The sequence below is a fragment of the Sycon ciliatum genome, chromosome 1, assembly GCF_964019385.1.
Source record: "Sycon ciliatum chromosome 1, ocSycCili1.1, whole genome shotgun sequence".
Classification (NCBI taxonomy): Eukaryota; Metazoa; Porifera; class Calcarea; order Leucosolenida; family Sycettidae; genus Sycon; species Sycon ciliatum.
This window is the reverse complement of record NC_088643.1, coordinates 21,258,723-21,274,875: the sequence shown is the minus strand read 5'-3', so window position 1 is coordinate 21,274,875 and position 16,153 is coordinate 21,258,723. Positions and strand designations below refer to the sequence as shown.

General features: G+C 49.4%; 1 protein-coding gene across 3 annotated transcripts in view; it reads right to left on the bottom strand.

Moving 5' to 3' along the window:
- The window catches only part of LOC135817774 (CCR4-NOT transcription complex subunit 1-like), a 46,167-nt gene that overhangs the window by 17,860 nt on the left and 12,154 nt on the right, over positions 1 to 16,153 (bottom strand). For 2 of the 3 annotated variants that reach the window (XM_065331018.1, XM_065331032.1), the window contains exons 15-29: positions 15,811 to 15,943; positions 15,365 to 15,475; positions 14,455 to 14,574; positions 13,973 to 14,101; positions 12,723 to 12,868; positions 10,813 to 12,182; positions 9,766 to 10,037; positions 9,336 to 9,515; positions 4,963 to 5,130; positions 4,417 to 4,702; positions 4,030 to 4,127; positions 3,441 to 3,581; positions 2,629 to 2,793; positions 904 to 1,044; positions 170 to 274 (exon numbers count right to left, since the gene is read on the bottom strand). In XM_065331018.1, coding sequence (XP_065187090.1) covers positions 170 to 274; positions 904 to 1,044; positions 2,629 to 2,793; positions 3,441 to 3,581; positions 4,030 to 4,127; positions 4,417 to 4,702; positions 4,963 to 5,130; positions 9,336 to 9,515; positions 9,766 to 10,037; positions 10,813 to 12,182; positions 12,723 to 12,868; positions 13,973 to 14,101; positions 14,455 to 14,574; positions 15,365 to 15,475; positions 15,811 to 15,943 — 3,565 coding nt within the window. The remainder of the gene's footprint in view (positions 1 to 169; positions 275 to 903; positions 1,045 to 2,628; positions 2,794 to 3,440; positions 3,582 to 4,029; positions 4,128 to 4,416; positions 4,703 to 4,962; positions 5,131 to 9,335; positions 9,516 to 9,765; positions 10,038 to 10,812; positions 12,183 to 12,722; positions 12,869 to 13,972; positions 14,102 to 14,454; positions 14,575 to 15,364; positions 15,476 to 15,810; positions 15,944 to 16,153) is intronic. The other variant, XM_065331024.1, reaches the window with a different exon arrangement.

Below are 16,153 nucleotides of genomic sequence, written 5' to 3'. Positions count from 1 at the left end.
ACGTATACACACACACGTATACACACACACGTATACACACACACGTATACACGTATACACACACACACACACACACACAAACACACACACACACACACACACACACACACGTATACACACAAGCCACAAAAGGATATATCTACAAAGCAAAAACTACACCTGTCCCCACCTTCAAGCGAATAGCAGATGGCATGTTATCCATTTGATAGGAATAGACGGCTTCGTTCACAAAGCGACGGCCGGCAAGGCGATGCTGCTGGCGGCCCTCAATCTCCTACAAACACACACACACACACCATGTACACACACACACACACACGCGCACGCTCACACGCACACACACACATACGCGCGCACACACAGGAGTTAAAAGGAAAAAAAACCAGTCAAGCGCATGGCATTGCAACGCACCATGCATCATGTTCACTGATGCATAACATATAAACAAACACTACCGGTATGCCATGGCGGTAGTCCAGTCGTGATAGGGACTGGAACAAGCTGGACTAGCTTAACCGGGGTCCAACTCCCAGTTTCTTGCATCATCACGCTTGGCAATGCCACAACACAAGATGCAATGCCACAACACAAGATGCAACATCTCTGCACCGGCGTGACACGCCGCCAGTGACCAAAAGCACTGTCATATCTGCTGAACATAAATTCTCCAGTGTCCTCTTGCAAAAAGCAACACACATACTATATTCACTGGTTTGAGGGAAAGACATATTATTAATGGGAATAAGGGCCACAGCACTTAGAAGTTTGTGATCTCTTAAGTTTCACACTATTCGACAAAAATCCACGCAAAAGCCTGGACATGATGTGGCGCTTATTTCAGATTGGTGGTCCCAATTCTAGAAAACACGAAACCACCGATTTCTGCAATATTATGGCAGTTACCTCTGCAATTCTCTTATCCATCTCGGGGACAACCTTCTCCACAGCCGACTTCTGTATGAACGCACATGCAACCTCAACATTGTCCGTGGCCACCTGATTACACGCTGCTTCAACGAGGTTTTTGTCTATACCAGAGTGTACCTGTACATGAAAAGAACGCACACATACACACACATATATAAGTGCGTGCGTGCACACACCCACCCACCCACACACACACACCCACAAACACACCCACAGACAGACACACATATGCACAAACGTTATTAGCAAAAACAAGGCATGAAAAAGAGGCATGTCAGCAGAGGCTAAGGAGAACCGTGGACTCTGGATAGGAACCACGTACTGTGGCATACCAAGCTGGCCAATGCCGTATGCATAAGTGCATAAATAACATTTCGTTGTAGCCAGCAACTCGAGGCAAAGAGCAAGAAGAAACATAAATCACTCAAACACATAACTAAACATTACCCACAAACACTTTGAAGAAATCCAAAATTGCAAGCGAAAGACTGGCCATTACCTAGGGCTCAAACGGTCACGGTTTTACCTCTAACGGTTAACTGCTAAGCTAACGGTCGGTTTAACGGTTATAACCTGTAAGCCACGGCAATCCTGCGAACTCTTTTTTAACCGTATATTTGACTATACTCATTCAAAAAATGTACCCTATTCAGTACAACGCACACATGTACATTCTCTTGCATGCTCATTCACACAATACTCTCACACCAAGAGACCAGATATGACCGAGTTAACAGCCTGCGAAATTGCGTACGCGTGCGACAGCCTGCGAAATTGCATACTTTGCAACAACCTGATACTTGAAAATTGACTGAAAAGTTACTGCGTAACCGTTATCTTTATCGGTTAACCGTTAATTCTTCGTAACCGGTCTGCAACCGGTTAATCGGACTAACCGTTTGAGCCCTACCATTACACCCTCGAAGCTTGACCTCGTGAACATGTGGTGCCATACCAAAGTACTCCTACAGTATTATGTCTGTCATGTTCTAGTGCAGTATTGTGATCTACAGGCCAAGATCGCTGGATCAAGGCGCTATTGGACAGTGCCTCTCAGAGTCTTGCGAATACAGGTGGAATCCTGATAATTCGAACCTCAAAATGCCAGGATAAAACTTCTAATTATCCGGACATTCTAATTATCCAAACATGAACCCACAACACAACATGTATGTCAAAATGCTCTCATGGTCACGCAGAGTTGCGCTATGGACCTTAGACACAGATTTCACGGATACTGAACTGAACGGCACAGCCTGCTCATGCAAACTGAACTGACCAGTACAGTGTGCAGTTAACTTCGAATTACACTTTGCTAACTTCGAATTATCAGCACAAATCAAACACATTTTCTATGTAAGTGGAATCTGTGGGACTTCTAATTAACCGGCCATGTCCAGTTCGAGGTTCGAATTATCAGAAATTCTTATGTGGGAATCGTATTGATAGAAATCGGTCCTGGAAAAACTTCTAATTAAGCAGTATGTTCGAATTAATTAAGCCATATCCGAATTATCAGGATTCCACCTGTAGTATCTACCGACCCACCGGCGCTAGGTAGCTGAGCAAGAAGATAGCTGAGGCGAAGACAAGCAAGGTCAGGCTAAATTAGACACAACTGGCCAGTAGAGATAAGGTACCATGAATACCGTACACAGCGAGATTCCAGAATGCGTTACAGTCTAGTTACATAGTACATACCCCTCTCATGCTAGCATCCTGGTTGATCGCAGCCTTGAGTTGGTTGGTGATGCTGACAAGCAGAGGCTCGCGACATGTGATCATAACCATGCCTGCTGTAAGGTTGCGCACCATGTGATGAGCAGAGCGGCGCAGTTGCTGCTCGTCACCGTCCAGGGCAAAATCCTACGGCACACATACACACACACACACACACGCACGCACGCACACACACACACACACACACACACACACACACACACACACACACACACATGCACCCACACCCATACACACGAACACAAACGCGCATGTGCAGAAACAAACAAAACATGAGGAGCGACACAGCACAAAGGAGCAGTGCATAAGAGCTAAACGCACACCGAGCCCACAGAGGTCGCCCCTGCCACACCTGTCTAATCACATCTACGGAGTGGCAAGTCACATGACCACGCAGCATGTCACGTGACACACCCAGCAAGATCTAGGTGTACCGTGCAAGGTACCCAAGGTACAAGACAGCTAGTTCAGCACCCTTCGCCATGCTTATCATCATGAATCTTTTTTTTTGCTGAGCTGACTGAGCTGGTGCTCAGCCAAGCGGATGAGAAGTTCGTGAACGCCCGTACGCACGCGCCCCGGCGGCCCTTGGCACCCTGCCACGTCAAGGCGGGCGCACCACGCACACAAAATAAAGTGTGCAGGACCGTGGCTTGTGCCGGACGCTACTGTTCGTGTACGTCTTCTGCAGAGCATAACGTCTCGTTAGTCTCGCCAGACCACGAGCCAGTTGCCAGCAAGTGGGCCGGTCGGCCGTGAGAAACAAGCCCTACCTTTCGCACAATCTGTTCCGTGGTCGCAATGGCAATCTTGATTGAGCGCTCGACAACCGGGGTCATGAGCTCATTCACGGCTTGAGTAACTGCTGGTCTGACAAAACCCTTGAAAGTGGCGTGCGAGGAGAACAACGGTGTCTGCAACAGAACGAGAAATGTGCAAAACAAGAGTGTCAGGAGCACCGAAGAGACATGTATTCTCACAGGAAAGCTGAACAGCTGTACATGGCTCAGAGCACACAGTATTGCACGCTCACACTCGGTACAATGGGAGTGAATGCGTGTACACGAGGACCATGAGATTGCGTGAACACCCACCTGGGTTTATCCCCCCCCCCCCCCCCAAAGAAAACCACAAAGCCCAGATACGGACAAACACACGCATACACACGCGCACCCACACACGCACGCACGAACCCACCTACCCACACACAAACACACACACGCACACGCACACAAACACACATGCATGGAAATAGTGGCGTTATGATGATGACTACGAAGAAAGCTAGGCAAGAGAGACAAGGCCAAGCAAATGCATCTGCAGTGTGGACATGCGTGTAGGCGTGTACAGGACATCACATACATCATCACTGATAGTGAGGTACTGAGCCATGTTCTGGAAGGTTGTGGAGTTGACGTCGGAGTAGGCAAAGCGTGCACTCGGAGGCACCGCCGATGTTTCTGTGCATTGGAAAATAAGAGAGTTGAAGGAGCATCAGAGTCAGAGATACAGTGCAACTCATAGCCATGCACAATCATTGTTTTACTACATGTATCAGCACAAGCTCCACACACGCACACACACCACACATACACGCACGCCGCATGCACACTCTTCAGTAACAGCAAGCGGTACGCACGGTATTCATCAGCTGAACAAGAACTATATAGGCCAGAAAGTGTGGTCAGGAAGGCAGTTTGCTAAACCTGTCTATGTGGGCCAGCAGGAAACATATCTACATGTACTTACCCCCACTGGCAGCTGCACGCTCCTTGGCAGTAGCTAACTGCTCCTTGATCGGGCGATCTAGATCCTTCAGCAAAGCGTACATCTTGACATCTTTCATAGTAATTCCCAGGTCCTTGCAGAGTACTTCGACAGCAAATTTCAAGTTCAATTTCAAATCCGGAATCGAGTGGAGCTCAACCAGCACACCGATGATGGCCATTAGCCACGGACTGGGTGGTTTGAACACCTTCGTTTCCTTGCAAGCCTCCAGTATCTTCCCCACAAACGGCACGACAAAAAGCAAATCCTGTTCAAAGAGAGGAAGCAGAACGGCGCGGATCAATGGCAGCAGTCCACAGTAGCCACACAAATACACACACACACACACGCGCGCGCGCGCACACACACACACACACACACACACACACACACACACACACACTAGGAGCCCTAAAGGGTGGCTACCAATCACATCCTTACCTTTCCCGAGTTTCGGAAGACAAGGACAAAGACTACAAGCAGCATAGCAACAAGCCAGGAAAGATACACGCGGCCAAAAACTCCTACCTGTTGGCCTCTCCTGTGTGCTTCAAGAAGAAGATCCTTCAATGCCAAGTCCTTGTAGAGAATTGGCCGATTCCGGGCCAAGGTCATCAAACCAAGCCAATGGCCAAGGTTCCTCAATAGCAGCCGATCCGAAAAGCCAGTGCTGTCCTTTTCTGCCGAAAGAAGAACCTGGCAGAATCACACAAATAAAAATACACGTAGTGTTTCCTTCGGCTCATTTCAAACCCTTTCTTTTAAAACGTGTGCAAGCTCCACTGCAGCTACTTCACTACATGGAAAACCCTATACTGTAAAAGCAATTATTCTAACGAGGCGCATATATAACGATTTCCCAAAATTGACTAGTTTACGTGTACCAAAGGTAATGACTCTCACTCATTCTCAACGCTCAATAGGACAGTATATGTATCGATTTCTGTATAACGATTTCTGACAGAGTTCTCCTCGTTGACTCGTTAGAGTTAGCACTTCGTTATATATATACTAGCAGCACACGGCCAGCGTTGCCTGGCCGAACGTGGCATGCGGGTGAAGCAAGTACATGAACAGCACACGTGCTCAGCACGTGGTGGTGGCTTCACGATTCGCATGACCGGGTAGTTGTTTATCAGCAGTTTAATATAGAACTGAGATTTACAATAGTGAAGGCTCATCCAATTATTGGGAAATTGTGCCTTATGCATGTTGAGACATGTACGTACATGTACATGTGGCAGCTTGGACATAGAGAGTGTACTTTTGTTCAGCATATGGGATGATGGGATGCTTCATCCTCGAACAATAATGCGAACAGTAATGCGCAGCATGGTGAGTGAATGGAATCACGTATAGAGTTCTCAGTTATTAGAGAGTGTACTTGTGTTCAGCATATGGGATGATGGGATGCTTCAATAATGCGAACAGTAATGCGCAGCATGGTGAGTGAATGGAATGAGGTATAGAGTTCTCAGTTATTGGGATTAGTCAGCCATGACAACAAATCGTCGGCAAAGTACTGCGGCACACCCGCAGACGTGCAGTCACTGTAGTGCAGCCGGGTAAACTACATTTCTCGTTTTGCCGTCATTGCACAAAATGTGAAGGTTGTCTGGATTACCTACCCGTGAGCAACCCACATAAAACTGTCCATGAGCAAAGCATGGTGTTGTTAGGTCCAAACCAACAACCTTCAGGGACTGCCCTTGGGACTTGTTTATGGTCATGCAAAAGCAGACACGGAGTGGGAACTGGACACGTCGAAGTTGGAATGGCAGATTTGTGGATGTCGTGGGTATTTTCGGTATGTACACCTGTTCTCCTGCACCCGACCCAGTCAAAATCTCAGCTTCAATTACATGTCGCTGGATGCGCTTCACAATTAATCTGGTGCCATTGCACAACTTCGGCGCATCCAGGTTCCTGAGAAGAATGACGGGCACACCCACTTTGAGCTGAAGCAGGTGACTTGGTAAGCCTGAGGGGTTACAGGAGTTCAGGAATTCAACAGGGTAATCACCAGAGTCGTCATCTTCGACAGTGTCAACAGACTCGTACTGGACCAAGTCACCTGGCAGTTTGTGCATGAGTATCCCATTCATGTCAGTGACAGTGTCATTCAAAGGTGCAAGGATAGCTCTTTCTTTCAACCAAGTGGGATCTACAAAATTGTCCGCGACATCAGGGTAGATAATTCGTACAATGTCTTCTTGGGAAGCAGCAATCTGTGCGAGATCACCAGGAACCGCAATTTCGCCTGAAGGCAGAACTGGTATTGCACCGTTGCCGACTTTAAGGAGCTGCGCAGAGAATTGACCAGCATTGGTATCACTGCTACGCAGAACTCGCATATTTGTGGTAAGTGTGTACTTCACCACGGAACGCCAGAGCGCCGAAGACTTGATGCAGGCATTGATGTCATCAGCAGAAGTGCCTCTAGGAACAATAGGCAACGTTTGGCGAAAGTCAATGGACACGATTCGCGCGCTTCGCGTGCTCAGCTCAGTGCTTCTGTGGCTGCTTCCGCTAGCTACACGATTCGCACGCTTCGCGTGCTCAGTGCTTCTGCGGCCGCTAGCTACACTGTTCGCACGCTTCGCGTGCTCAGGGCAGCGCTGCTCCGCAGGATGGCCTGAGCGTAACACACAGACACACGTCACAGGTGCCTCTTCTTTATAAGTAAAGATTAATCTTCGGTAATCATCGATACCACACGTCACAGGTGGCTAGAACGTGTCATGAACAGCACACGTGCTCAGCACGTGGTGGTGGCTACACGATTCGCGAAGCGTGCTCAGTGCTTCTGCGGCCGCTAGCTACACTGTTCGCACGCTTCGCGTGCTCAGGGCAGCGCTGCTCCGCAGGATGGCCTGAGCGTAACACACAGACACACGTCACAGGTGCCTCTTCTTTATAAGTAAAGATATATATGGCTTTTACAGTACCCACCATCCTAAAAGCAAGTGGTCTCTTCGCTGCAAACTATTTTCTCAATCAAATTTTCGGCCAGGAGCCATCATCAGGATTGAGGAGAACAACAAGTGAGGTGGACCTATATCATGCAACACACGGTGGAATGAAACTACACCATACGCGATAAAAGTGATAAAGGTACACCGCCATTGAGGCACAGGCACGTAACACACACACACACACACACACACACACACACACACACACACACACACACGTAACACACACACACACACACGTAACACACACACACACACGTAACACACACACACACACACGTAACACACACACACACACACACACACACACACACACTGGACAAGGGTGCCATCCAAATATCCAGACGCTATGCGAAGGCGAGCAACGATTGTGGTTGGAGGCTACTTGACAATTGACAATGTCAAACTTGGATGATGATCACTGTTACTGCTGTCACTGTCCTATCCTGTTGTCATGAAGTGCTCGTTCACGCCATTGTTATACAGCTCAGCACCAAGTTGTAGTTTGGTGACAAAATCTCATCTTTTGTCACAATCCCACCACTCCTCACACCCCGATTCAAGGCATGTTGTGTTTTGTTTTTGTTTGCATTGCACATGTGTGATTATGAGTGTTAGGATGTGTGTGTGTGTGTGTGTGTGTGTGTGTGTGTGTGTACGTGTGTGTGTGTGTGTGTGTGTGTGTGTGTACGTGTGTGTATGTGTGTGTGTGCGTGTGTGTGTGGGTAATCCCAGCACAAGTTGCTATGGCTTCTGCTGTAGCATCGCTATCATCGCCTCCGGCGATGGGCGTCCAATGGTCCAATGGTGTGTGTGTGTGTGTGTGTGTGCCGACGATTATGGTCACACGCGTCTTTCTTCTCTTTCTCAGACTCTCTCAGACTCTTCCTGACTTTTCTTTCATTCTCCTGGGTGGTTACCAACATCCAGTGCATGCCGGAGTATGTGGTGTGATGTGTGTGCGGGAAAAAATAATAAAAAAGACCAAAAAGTAGGGATTCACTGGCCAGAAAAAAGCTACTTCATAGCTGTGTGGTGTAGACCAGGCTGAATAGTGGCGGTCAATTCTTCAGCCTTGCAAGCTGTTGAATGGTGCAATCCCAGCACAAGTTGCTATGGCTTCTGCTGTAGCATCGCTATCATCGCCTCCGGCGATGGGCGTCCAATGGTCCAATGGTGTGTGTGTGTGTTGGTGGTCGATTCACATGGCTTCGCCAGTTGTGTGGATAAGACAGTTATCTGGCGCAAGTCTTGATCTGTCTCATTCAGATCTTGTTCGCTATCGTTGCTATAAGAGAAAATCTGTGGGTGCACATCCAGTGCATTTGCAGATTTGCGTGCTTCTCTTGCGACGGGCGTATACATGGTACATGGTGTGTGCATGCATTCGTGTGTGTGTGTGTGTGCATGTGTTTGTGCGTGGGCCTCAAGGATGGTGTACTTTTATCACTTTTATTACGTATGGTGTAGCTTCATTCCACCTTGTGTTGCATGATATAGGTAATAGAAATCTGCACAGCAAAGACACCACTTGCTATAGAGTGTGTAGGGATTTTCCCCGTTTCATTTCAAACACGTAATAGTAATGTTCCATCGAATTTTCCATCATTACCCGTACTAGCCTGATGAGAAGGAAAAGAAAACGTTTGCCAGACTATTAATTAAAAGAAGTTTCATCTTCTCGCTTCGTTGTGTGGACTGCATGTGTGCTAGACTACTGCCATAAAAACGTGTGTACTAATAAAACGAAATGCACTCAAGAACGCAGCAGCAACAGTATTACTTGATACTTCATCGGCACATCACCAAAAAACTGACATGCACGCATGCACACATTCATGCACGCGTGCGAGTGTGCGCGCACACACACACACACACACGCACACACACGCATGCACGCACACGCTGTGCAAAGCAGCTCGGTACCTTGATATTGCGGTACGTCTCGGACAACACCAGCTCCACGAGCCCGGGATTGCCGATATCCTTCAGAAAGGAAACGTACAGCTCATGGAGATTCTGCTCCATGGTAACACGCTTCATCACAAGATGCTGCGATATCCACGGTAGGTGGTCGCTGGAAATGTGTGTCTTGAATTCCTCCACCTGAGATCAAAACAGGACATCAATGGACAAAAACATGTCACCGAAGAACTCGATATTTTCATACAACACCCCTCTCCCCTCGACTACAGAAGGCACATGAAATTTAACGTATGGGCTGAGGAAACAAGGACTCAACAGCAAAACATTCAGGTTTCCACTACTTTGCAAAGAATGGACAAACGCACCAACATGCAGAAAGAACTCGCAGAAAACAGCACGCCACAAGCCCACAACAATGCCGGTAACGTACTTTCTCGTCCAAGGTCTTCGGCGAAAGGTTGTTGAACATGAACAATATGCGATCTTGAACGGCCTCGGGCGGTAACTCCACGTGCTCCGAGCTTGAACCTTCCATGCCTGTCACTAACGTATCAATACTAGCAGCATTGGCAATTGAGGGACCATGGCCATCACGCGTTTCTCTCAAGACCGACGCAACTGCAGTTGAAGCAGTCGTTGCCCCGCTGGACGAAGTGGGCGGCGGAGGACCCTGCGATCCGGGCAGCGCGACACTGGTAACTGCTGCACAACACAATAATGGAACCAGTAGCAAGACAACACACACACGACTAAGAAACACTGACTCACAGTCAACTACTGCATGTCACGTCAAGAGGTCATTTCAGGGAAGTTCTGCAACAGTTTAGTCATTGACGCGTTTTATAACCATCCTCCATCTGCGCTATGCAGAGCTCACTGACTTGTCAGTTTGAGCACTCTGGCAAGGTACGTTCGGGCCTGGTTTAAATCTGGCTTTGGAAAATGTATTTTTCATTGCTATCAGGTTCGGCCTCATTTTCTCTGTGCTGCGCTGATGAATTCACAAAGGACGAAACAGTTCTGTCCGCAGATAGAGTATAACCATCCTCCAAAAATGGGTAGGGCGTTGCTAGTACCTGGACCAATTCTAAACCGTTCAGGAGAATTGACTTCTTCCGCCAACAATATGACTATAGTCGAATACAATCTCCAGGTACATGGCTGTGTAGTAAGATAAAATTTCAAAGCCCTGAATATGCACGTATAGCCGAAGTTCAGTGGATGCCGAGATGTGCGTGCGTGTGTGTATTTCAGTAATGGCATAGAACGTTCCTTAGACGAGTGCATAGGGGCCAAACCAAACAGGTGAAATCTGGTTTCTGCGACCAACCATAGGAATGACAAAACTTGACTATGCACTGCCATACAGCGAATCTAGGAAACAACACAGCACATTAACAGTATAACACAATGCGTTACAGCACTTGTTTGTGTTTGCACTAAGTAAGGACAAAGTTGTAGCAAAGCAGGAACCTACCTTCAGAAGCGGTTGATGGATGGTGTGTCAGGGGATCTGTGCTAGCAGCACTACCGCCACCGCCAACACTGCTACTACCTGCAGCAGTCGCTCCACCACCACCACCGCCACCAGCAGCAGCAGCAGCAGTAGGACGCCCGACAGCAGAAGCAGCGGTAGCACTGGCGGCATGGCCATGGGACTGTTGAGCAGGACCAGCAGCTGGCGTCACCGCTGCCGACGCCACCGCACCACCAGGGTGGCCCGGGTGAGCGGCGGCAGGGTGAGACATTCCACGGAACGCACTCTCAGGAGTCGGTGGCTCCTTGCCTTCCCTGCCGCACGTCACATACTCAGCTAGCGACGTTGGGAATTCTTTGAAGTGGCCGATAGTAGCTACATGGCCACAGTACTGTGGATACTCTTTTAGCCGGTGCTTAAAACGATCCAAGCAGGACACGCCAAACGAGAACAGTTTGTGTGTGACGGGCTTGCGCAATGACTCCAGTACGTACCGAAGAGCCAGACCCAGGTACATGTACGTTACAAGGTTGTGTTCAATCAAGCCGCCGAACAGCAGTCCTGTGATCTGCAGCTCCTTGTCAGGATAGCTACTGAAGAACTTGTACTCCTCAAATAGATTCCGAAGCATACACTGGAAAACGTCCTTCTGCTTTGGGTCAGAGCTCTCTTTGTACGTGCGTAGCATCTCCAGGACAGTGTCAATGGTAATAGCACGATTGTAGAGACCCTTGAAATTGTTGTTTGCTTCCTCCTCCACCTCCAGACTAAAGGTTGTATCCATGTTCGGAACGGAGTTCTGCTTGCGAGCAAGGTCGCCAGTAGCTTGTGAAACATTGCCTGCCGAGGAGCTGGACACCACCGGCGGTGCTGGTGCTGGCCTGGGGGCTGGCGCAGCGCCCTGAGCTACGAGCGGGTTCATCCCGGCGTTGCCAAACGAAGACGTAGATCCAGCGCCTGGCTGAGAGGCGCCGGTGTACTGAGGCTGAGGCAGATTGCCCATGGACTTCTCACTGCCAATCTCACCGCCGCCAATGGCACCACCACCGCCAACGGCACCACCGCCAACGGCACCACCGCCAACGGCACCACCGCCAACGGCACCCTGGTGATGGCCGATCTGCTGAGCGGACAGTGCAACCTGTGCTGGAAGCTGAACGGGCGGTTGCTGTAGCGGAACTTGCGGCGGGATGCCCATCGAGGACTGCATCGGGTCGTACGGTGTCTTGGGCTGGTTAACGTTTGGCATGACGGGCCGAGGCACTCCGCCAGGACCAGGAGCAGTGGCCACAGAGCGCGGCTTGGGCGGTATAGGTCCGAAAAGCTTCAGCAGCATTTGCAGTTGGTCGTGAGTTTCTGGTGCCATTGGCCTGCGCAACAAAAGGAAAGGAGGCGCACAAACACCAGGTAATTGGACATTCGGGCTCACACTCTCTAAGGGGCCAACCGGCATTATCGATGATTTTCACGGATTGAAGAAGATAAACATGACCAAGGCACGCCCGGCGCCCGCATACACAAGTCCCGGCACTAAACCTGGTACCAGCAGAACATAACCCCCTCCCAGAGCGTGCAATTCAATGGTGTGCGCTGGCAACAGACACTCGCGCCACGCGGTGCAGGGCTCTCCTTGCACATATCCAGGTTGTTCTCGTGAGCAAGAGTAATAAAGACAGCACCCCAAGATGTAATGTGGCCAAAATCCCTGGCGGATCAAGCAAACACAGTCAAGAAGACTCGCAAACACACGGCACACACACACACACACACCAAACACACCAAACACACACACACCAAACACACCAAACACACACACACACACACCAAACACACCAAACACACACACACACACACCAAACACACACACAAACAAGCATGCAGACCGGTGGCTCTGTTACACATGTGCTTACGAGTAGGACTGTATGCAAGCCAGCATAGTGGTGATAGTCTCCAGGGGGAGAGCGCCGGGTCGATCCACAATTGCCGAGGCGTTGATGGGTCCATGCAAGGACGTCCGATGGCGAATGTACGACAGACAACCCTGCACAAACATCTCCTGTAGAGGAAAGACGAACCAAGCAGACATACGCGCACGGTGGTAGCCAGCACATCACACAGGTAACTCCCCGGACACGCTACCAGCTAAAGCAGCAGTGCGGGGCTCAAGACACCATCCGGTGACAAGTCTGAGCAAGGGAAGCAATACTATTCTTTTCGGCGCTAGTGAGACTCACTCAGACTGAAAGGGAAGCATGAAGGCGTCTGGCGATCACTGGAGAGCAGCAGTACACAACAAACTGCTCAGACTACAAACTGGACAGGCACCCTCGGGGGGGGGGGGGGGGGGGGGAGAAGAGAGGGAGAGACCACCACACACAAACCTGCCAGTGATGATTGTGCAACGGTTAAAGCACAGTACATACTAAATAGTGACAATACCAGATGCATACTAATGCTCAGCAGTCTACATGGCCATAACAGTGTCTGCTCTAGAATTTCAACCCACCGGGTACACGTGTACCTGACGCAGCCCTTTCAATTGGGTCAGAGCCAGGTACGTGTGTACCAAAACTCGACGATGTACTAAGTCAAAAGGGCCGCCACCAAGTAAAGAAAATGGAAGTCGCGAGCGGAGCGTTCTAGTGCGGCTACAGCATGTACATGTATGAACAATGTGTACTGGGCAGTCTGACCACACTCGCCCATCTGCACTTGCCGGCAGCCTGTCAGAATGTACTCCCTTGAAGTATAAAAAAAGTACTCGACATATATACTCCTAACCGGGCCACAAGTAACCTGGCATTCTTCTTTTCAAAGGGGTCTAAGTACACCATAAAATATTGCGACAGAGCTTTCGGCCATACTCCACTTTACTGCACCCTCAACCCATCACCACCATGGCCATACTCCACTTTACTGCATCCTCAACCCGCCACCACCATGGCCATACTCCACTTTACTGCATCCTCAACCCGCCACCACCATGGCCATACTCCACTTTACTGCATCCTCAACCCGCCACCACCATGCGCTCTTGGCCGAACCAATGCACGAAGCAGAAGTACCCCCGGCCGGGTCACTGACCCGGGTGACCCGGCCCTGGAGCAGACAATACATAAGTAGAAAGGAAAGGACAGGGTAAGCAGCACTTGGCACATACCTGTTGGTCTCGCATCCTGTCATGGAGCCATTTGTCCAGCTTCAAGTATCCTCTGCGAGAGGCTAGAGCAGCTAGATCAACTACAAACGGCATTGGCATGTCATTACTATTTACCAACATCAGGAGACCCTGGATACATGGAACAAAAAAGAGCAAAGGACGTTAGACAGGAGAGAGAGAGAGAGAGAGAGAGAGAGAGAGAGAGAGAGAGAGAGAGAGAGAGAGAGAGAGAGAGAGAGAGAGAGAGAGAGAGAGAGAGAGGGAGCGAGAGGGAGGGAGAGAGAGAGAGAGAGAGAGAGAGATAGAGAGAGTGAGAGAGAGAGAGAGAGCCAAGCGTAAAATAGCGTAAAATGAACTAAAAAAAAATAAAGCACGTTTCAATAGCTGGAGTGAGGAATCGAAGGGAAGGCCCAATACAAGATTTCAATGAAGCCAATCCTTTTCTTCTAGACCTGCCAAAGGGAATGGATGTGAGTGCTTACCTTTAGCTCTTGCGCCACATCCAATATTCGAGAGAGGCGCATCTGATCAAATTTATCACCGCCCTGGTACCACTCCGCCATTGATTGCATCATCAAGGTGTGCACACTATTACCAGGTGCCTGAACACACACAAGCATGCACACGCACGCACGCGCGCACACACACACACACACCATTGGACCATTGGACGCCCATCGCCGAAGGCGATGATAGCGATGCTACAGCAGAAGCCATAGCAGCTTGTGCTGGGATTGCACCATTCAACAACTTGCAAGGCTGAAGAATTGACTGCCACTGTTCAGCCTGGTCTACACCACACAGCTATGAAGTGACTTTTTCTGGCCAGTGAATCCCTACTTTTTGGTCTATTTTTCTTTTTTTTCCCCGCACACACATCACACCACACACTCCGGCATGCATTGGCTGTTGGTAACCACCCAGGAGAATGAAAGAAAACTAGAAAAGTCAGGAGAAGTCTGAGAAAGAGAAGAAAGACGTGTGTGACCATAATCGTCGAGAATCGAACCCGCAACCTCTCGATTGGAAATCGCTGTACATACCACTGCACCATGTGGGACACACACACACACGCACAAACACACACACACACACACACACACACACACACACACACACACACACACACACACACACGCATGCACAAACACGCGCACATACACACGCACGCGCGCACACACACACACACACACACACACACACACACACACACACATAAACACGGACACACACACACACACACACATACATACAGAGATTGCGAGCACGATTTTGCCACTCCCTAGACAGCATATTGATAATGTCCAAGTAGGTTCTACACCGGAACATTATGATCGGCGAGGTACATTCAAGCAAAGTGACCTGCTGAAAAGTGCTATCATTCATCAGTACCTGGGCATTCCAAGTGTAGTTGAGAACAACAGTTGAGTTGTCATGCTTGTTGAAAAACAGAGGAACAAGTCGGGTGCACAGCTTCTGCTGCATAGTACACCAATGCATGGGCTGCAGGGAAGAACAGACAAGAGAGAAAAAGTGAGTCATAAAACACACACAAAAGCTGAACGAGAGAGAGAGAGAAAGAGAGAGAGAGAGAGAGAGAGAGAGAGAGAGAGAGAGAGAGAGAGAGAGAGAAAGAGAGAGAGAGAGAGAGAGAGAGAGAGAGAGAGAGAGAGAGAGAGAGAGAGAGAGAGAGAGAGAGAGAGAGAGATAGAGAGCCCTCCTAATGCGAAAAGGGACCATGCTGGCTGCAGAACAAAGACAGTGGACAAGGTGTGCAGGGTTGAACGAATGTACACGTGCGCACTACAATACAGGCTTTTTCAGTTGAAACGGCGTACCCTGGCTTGCAATATGCTGAGGAGCAATACATCGGGACATTGATTCGAAGGTGCTACAAACAGCGCTGCCACTGCTTCAAAATGACCCACTTCGGACAAGCGGAAAAGGGCACTTAGCAACTCCAAGACAGTCCTGGAAATGCCACGAGAACAAAGCACACATGCATGCGCGGACGCGCAAACACACACACACACACGCACATACACCACACAAACACACACACACACACCACACACACACCACACACACACCACACACACACGCACACACATGCGCGCACACACACACACACACATGCGCGCGCGCACGCACACACACACGCACACACACACACACACACAC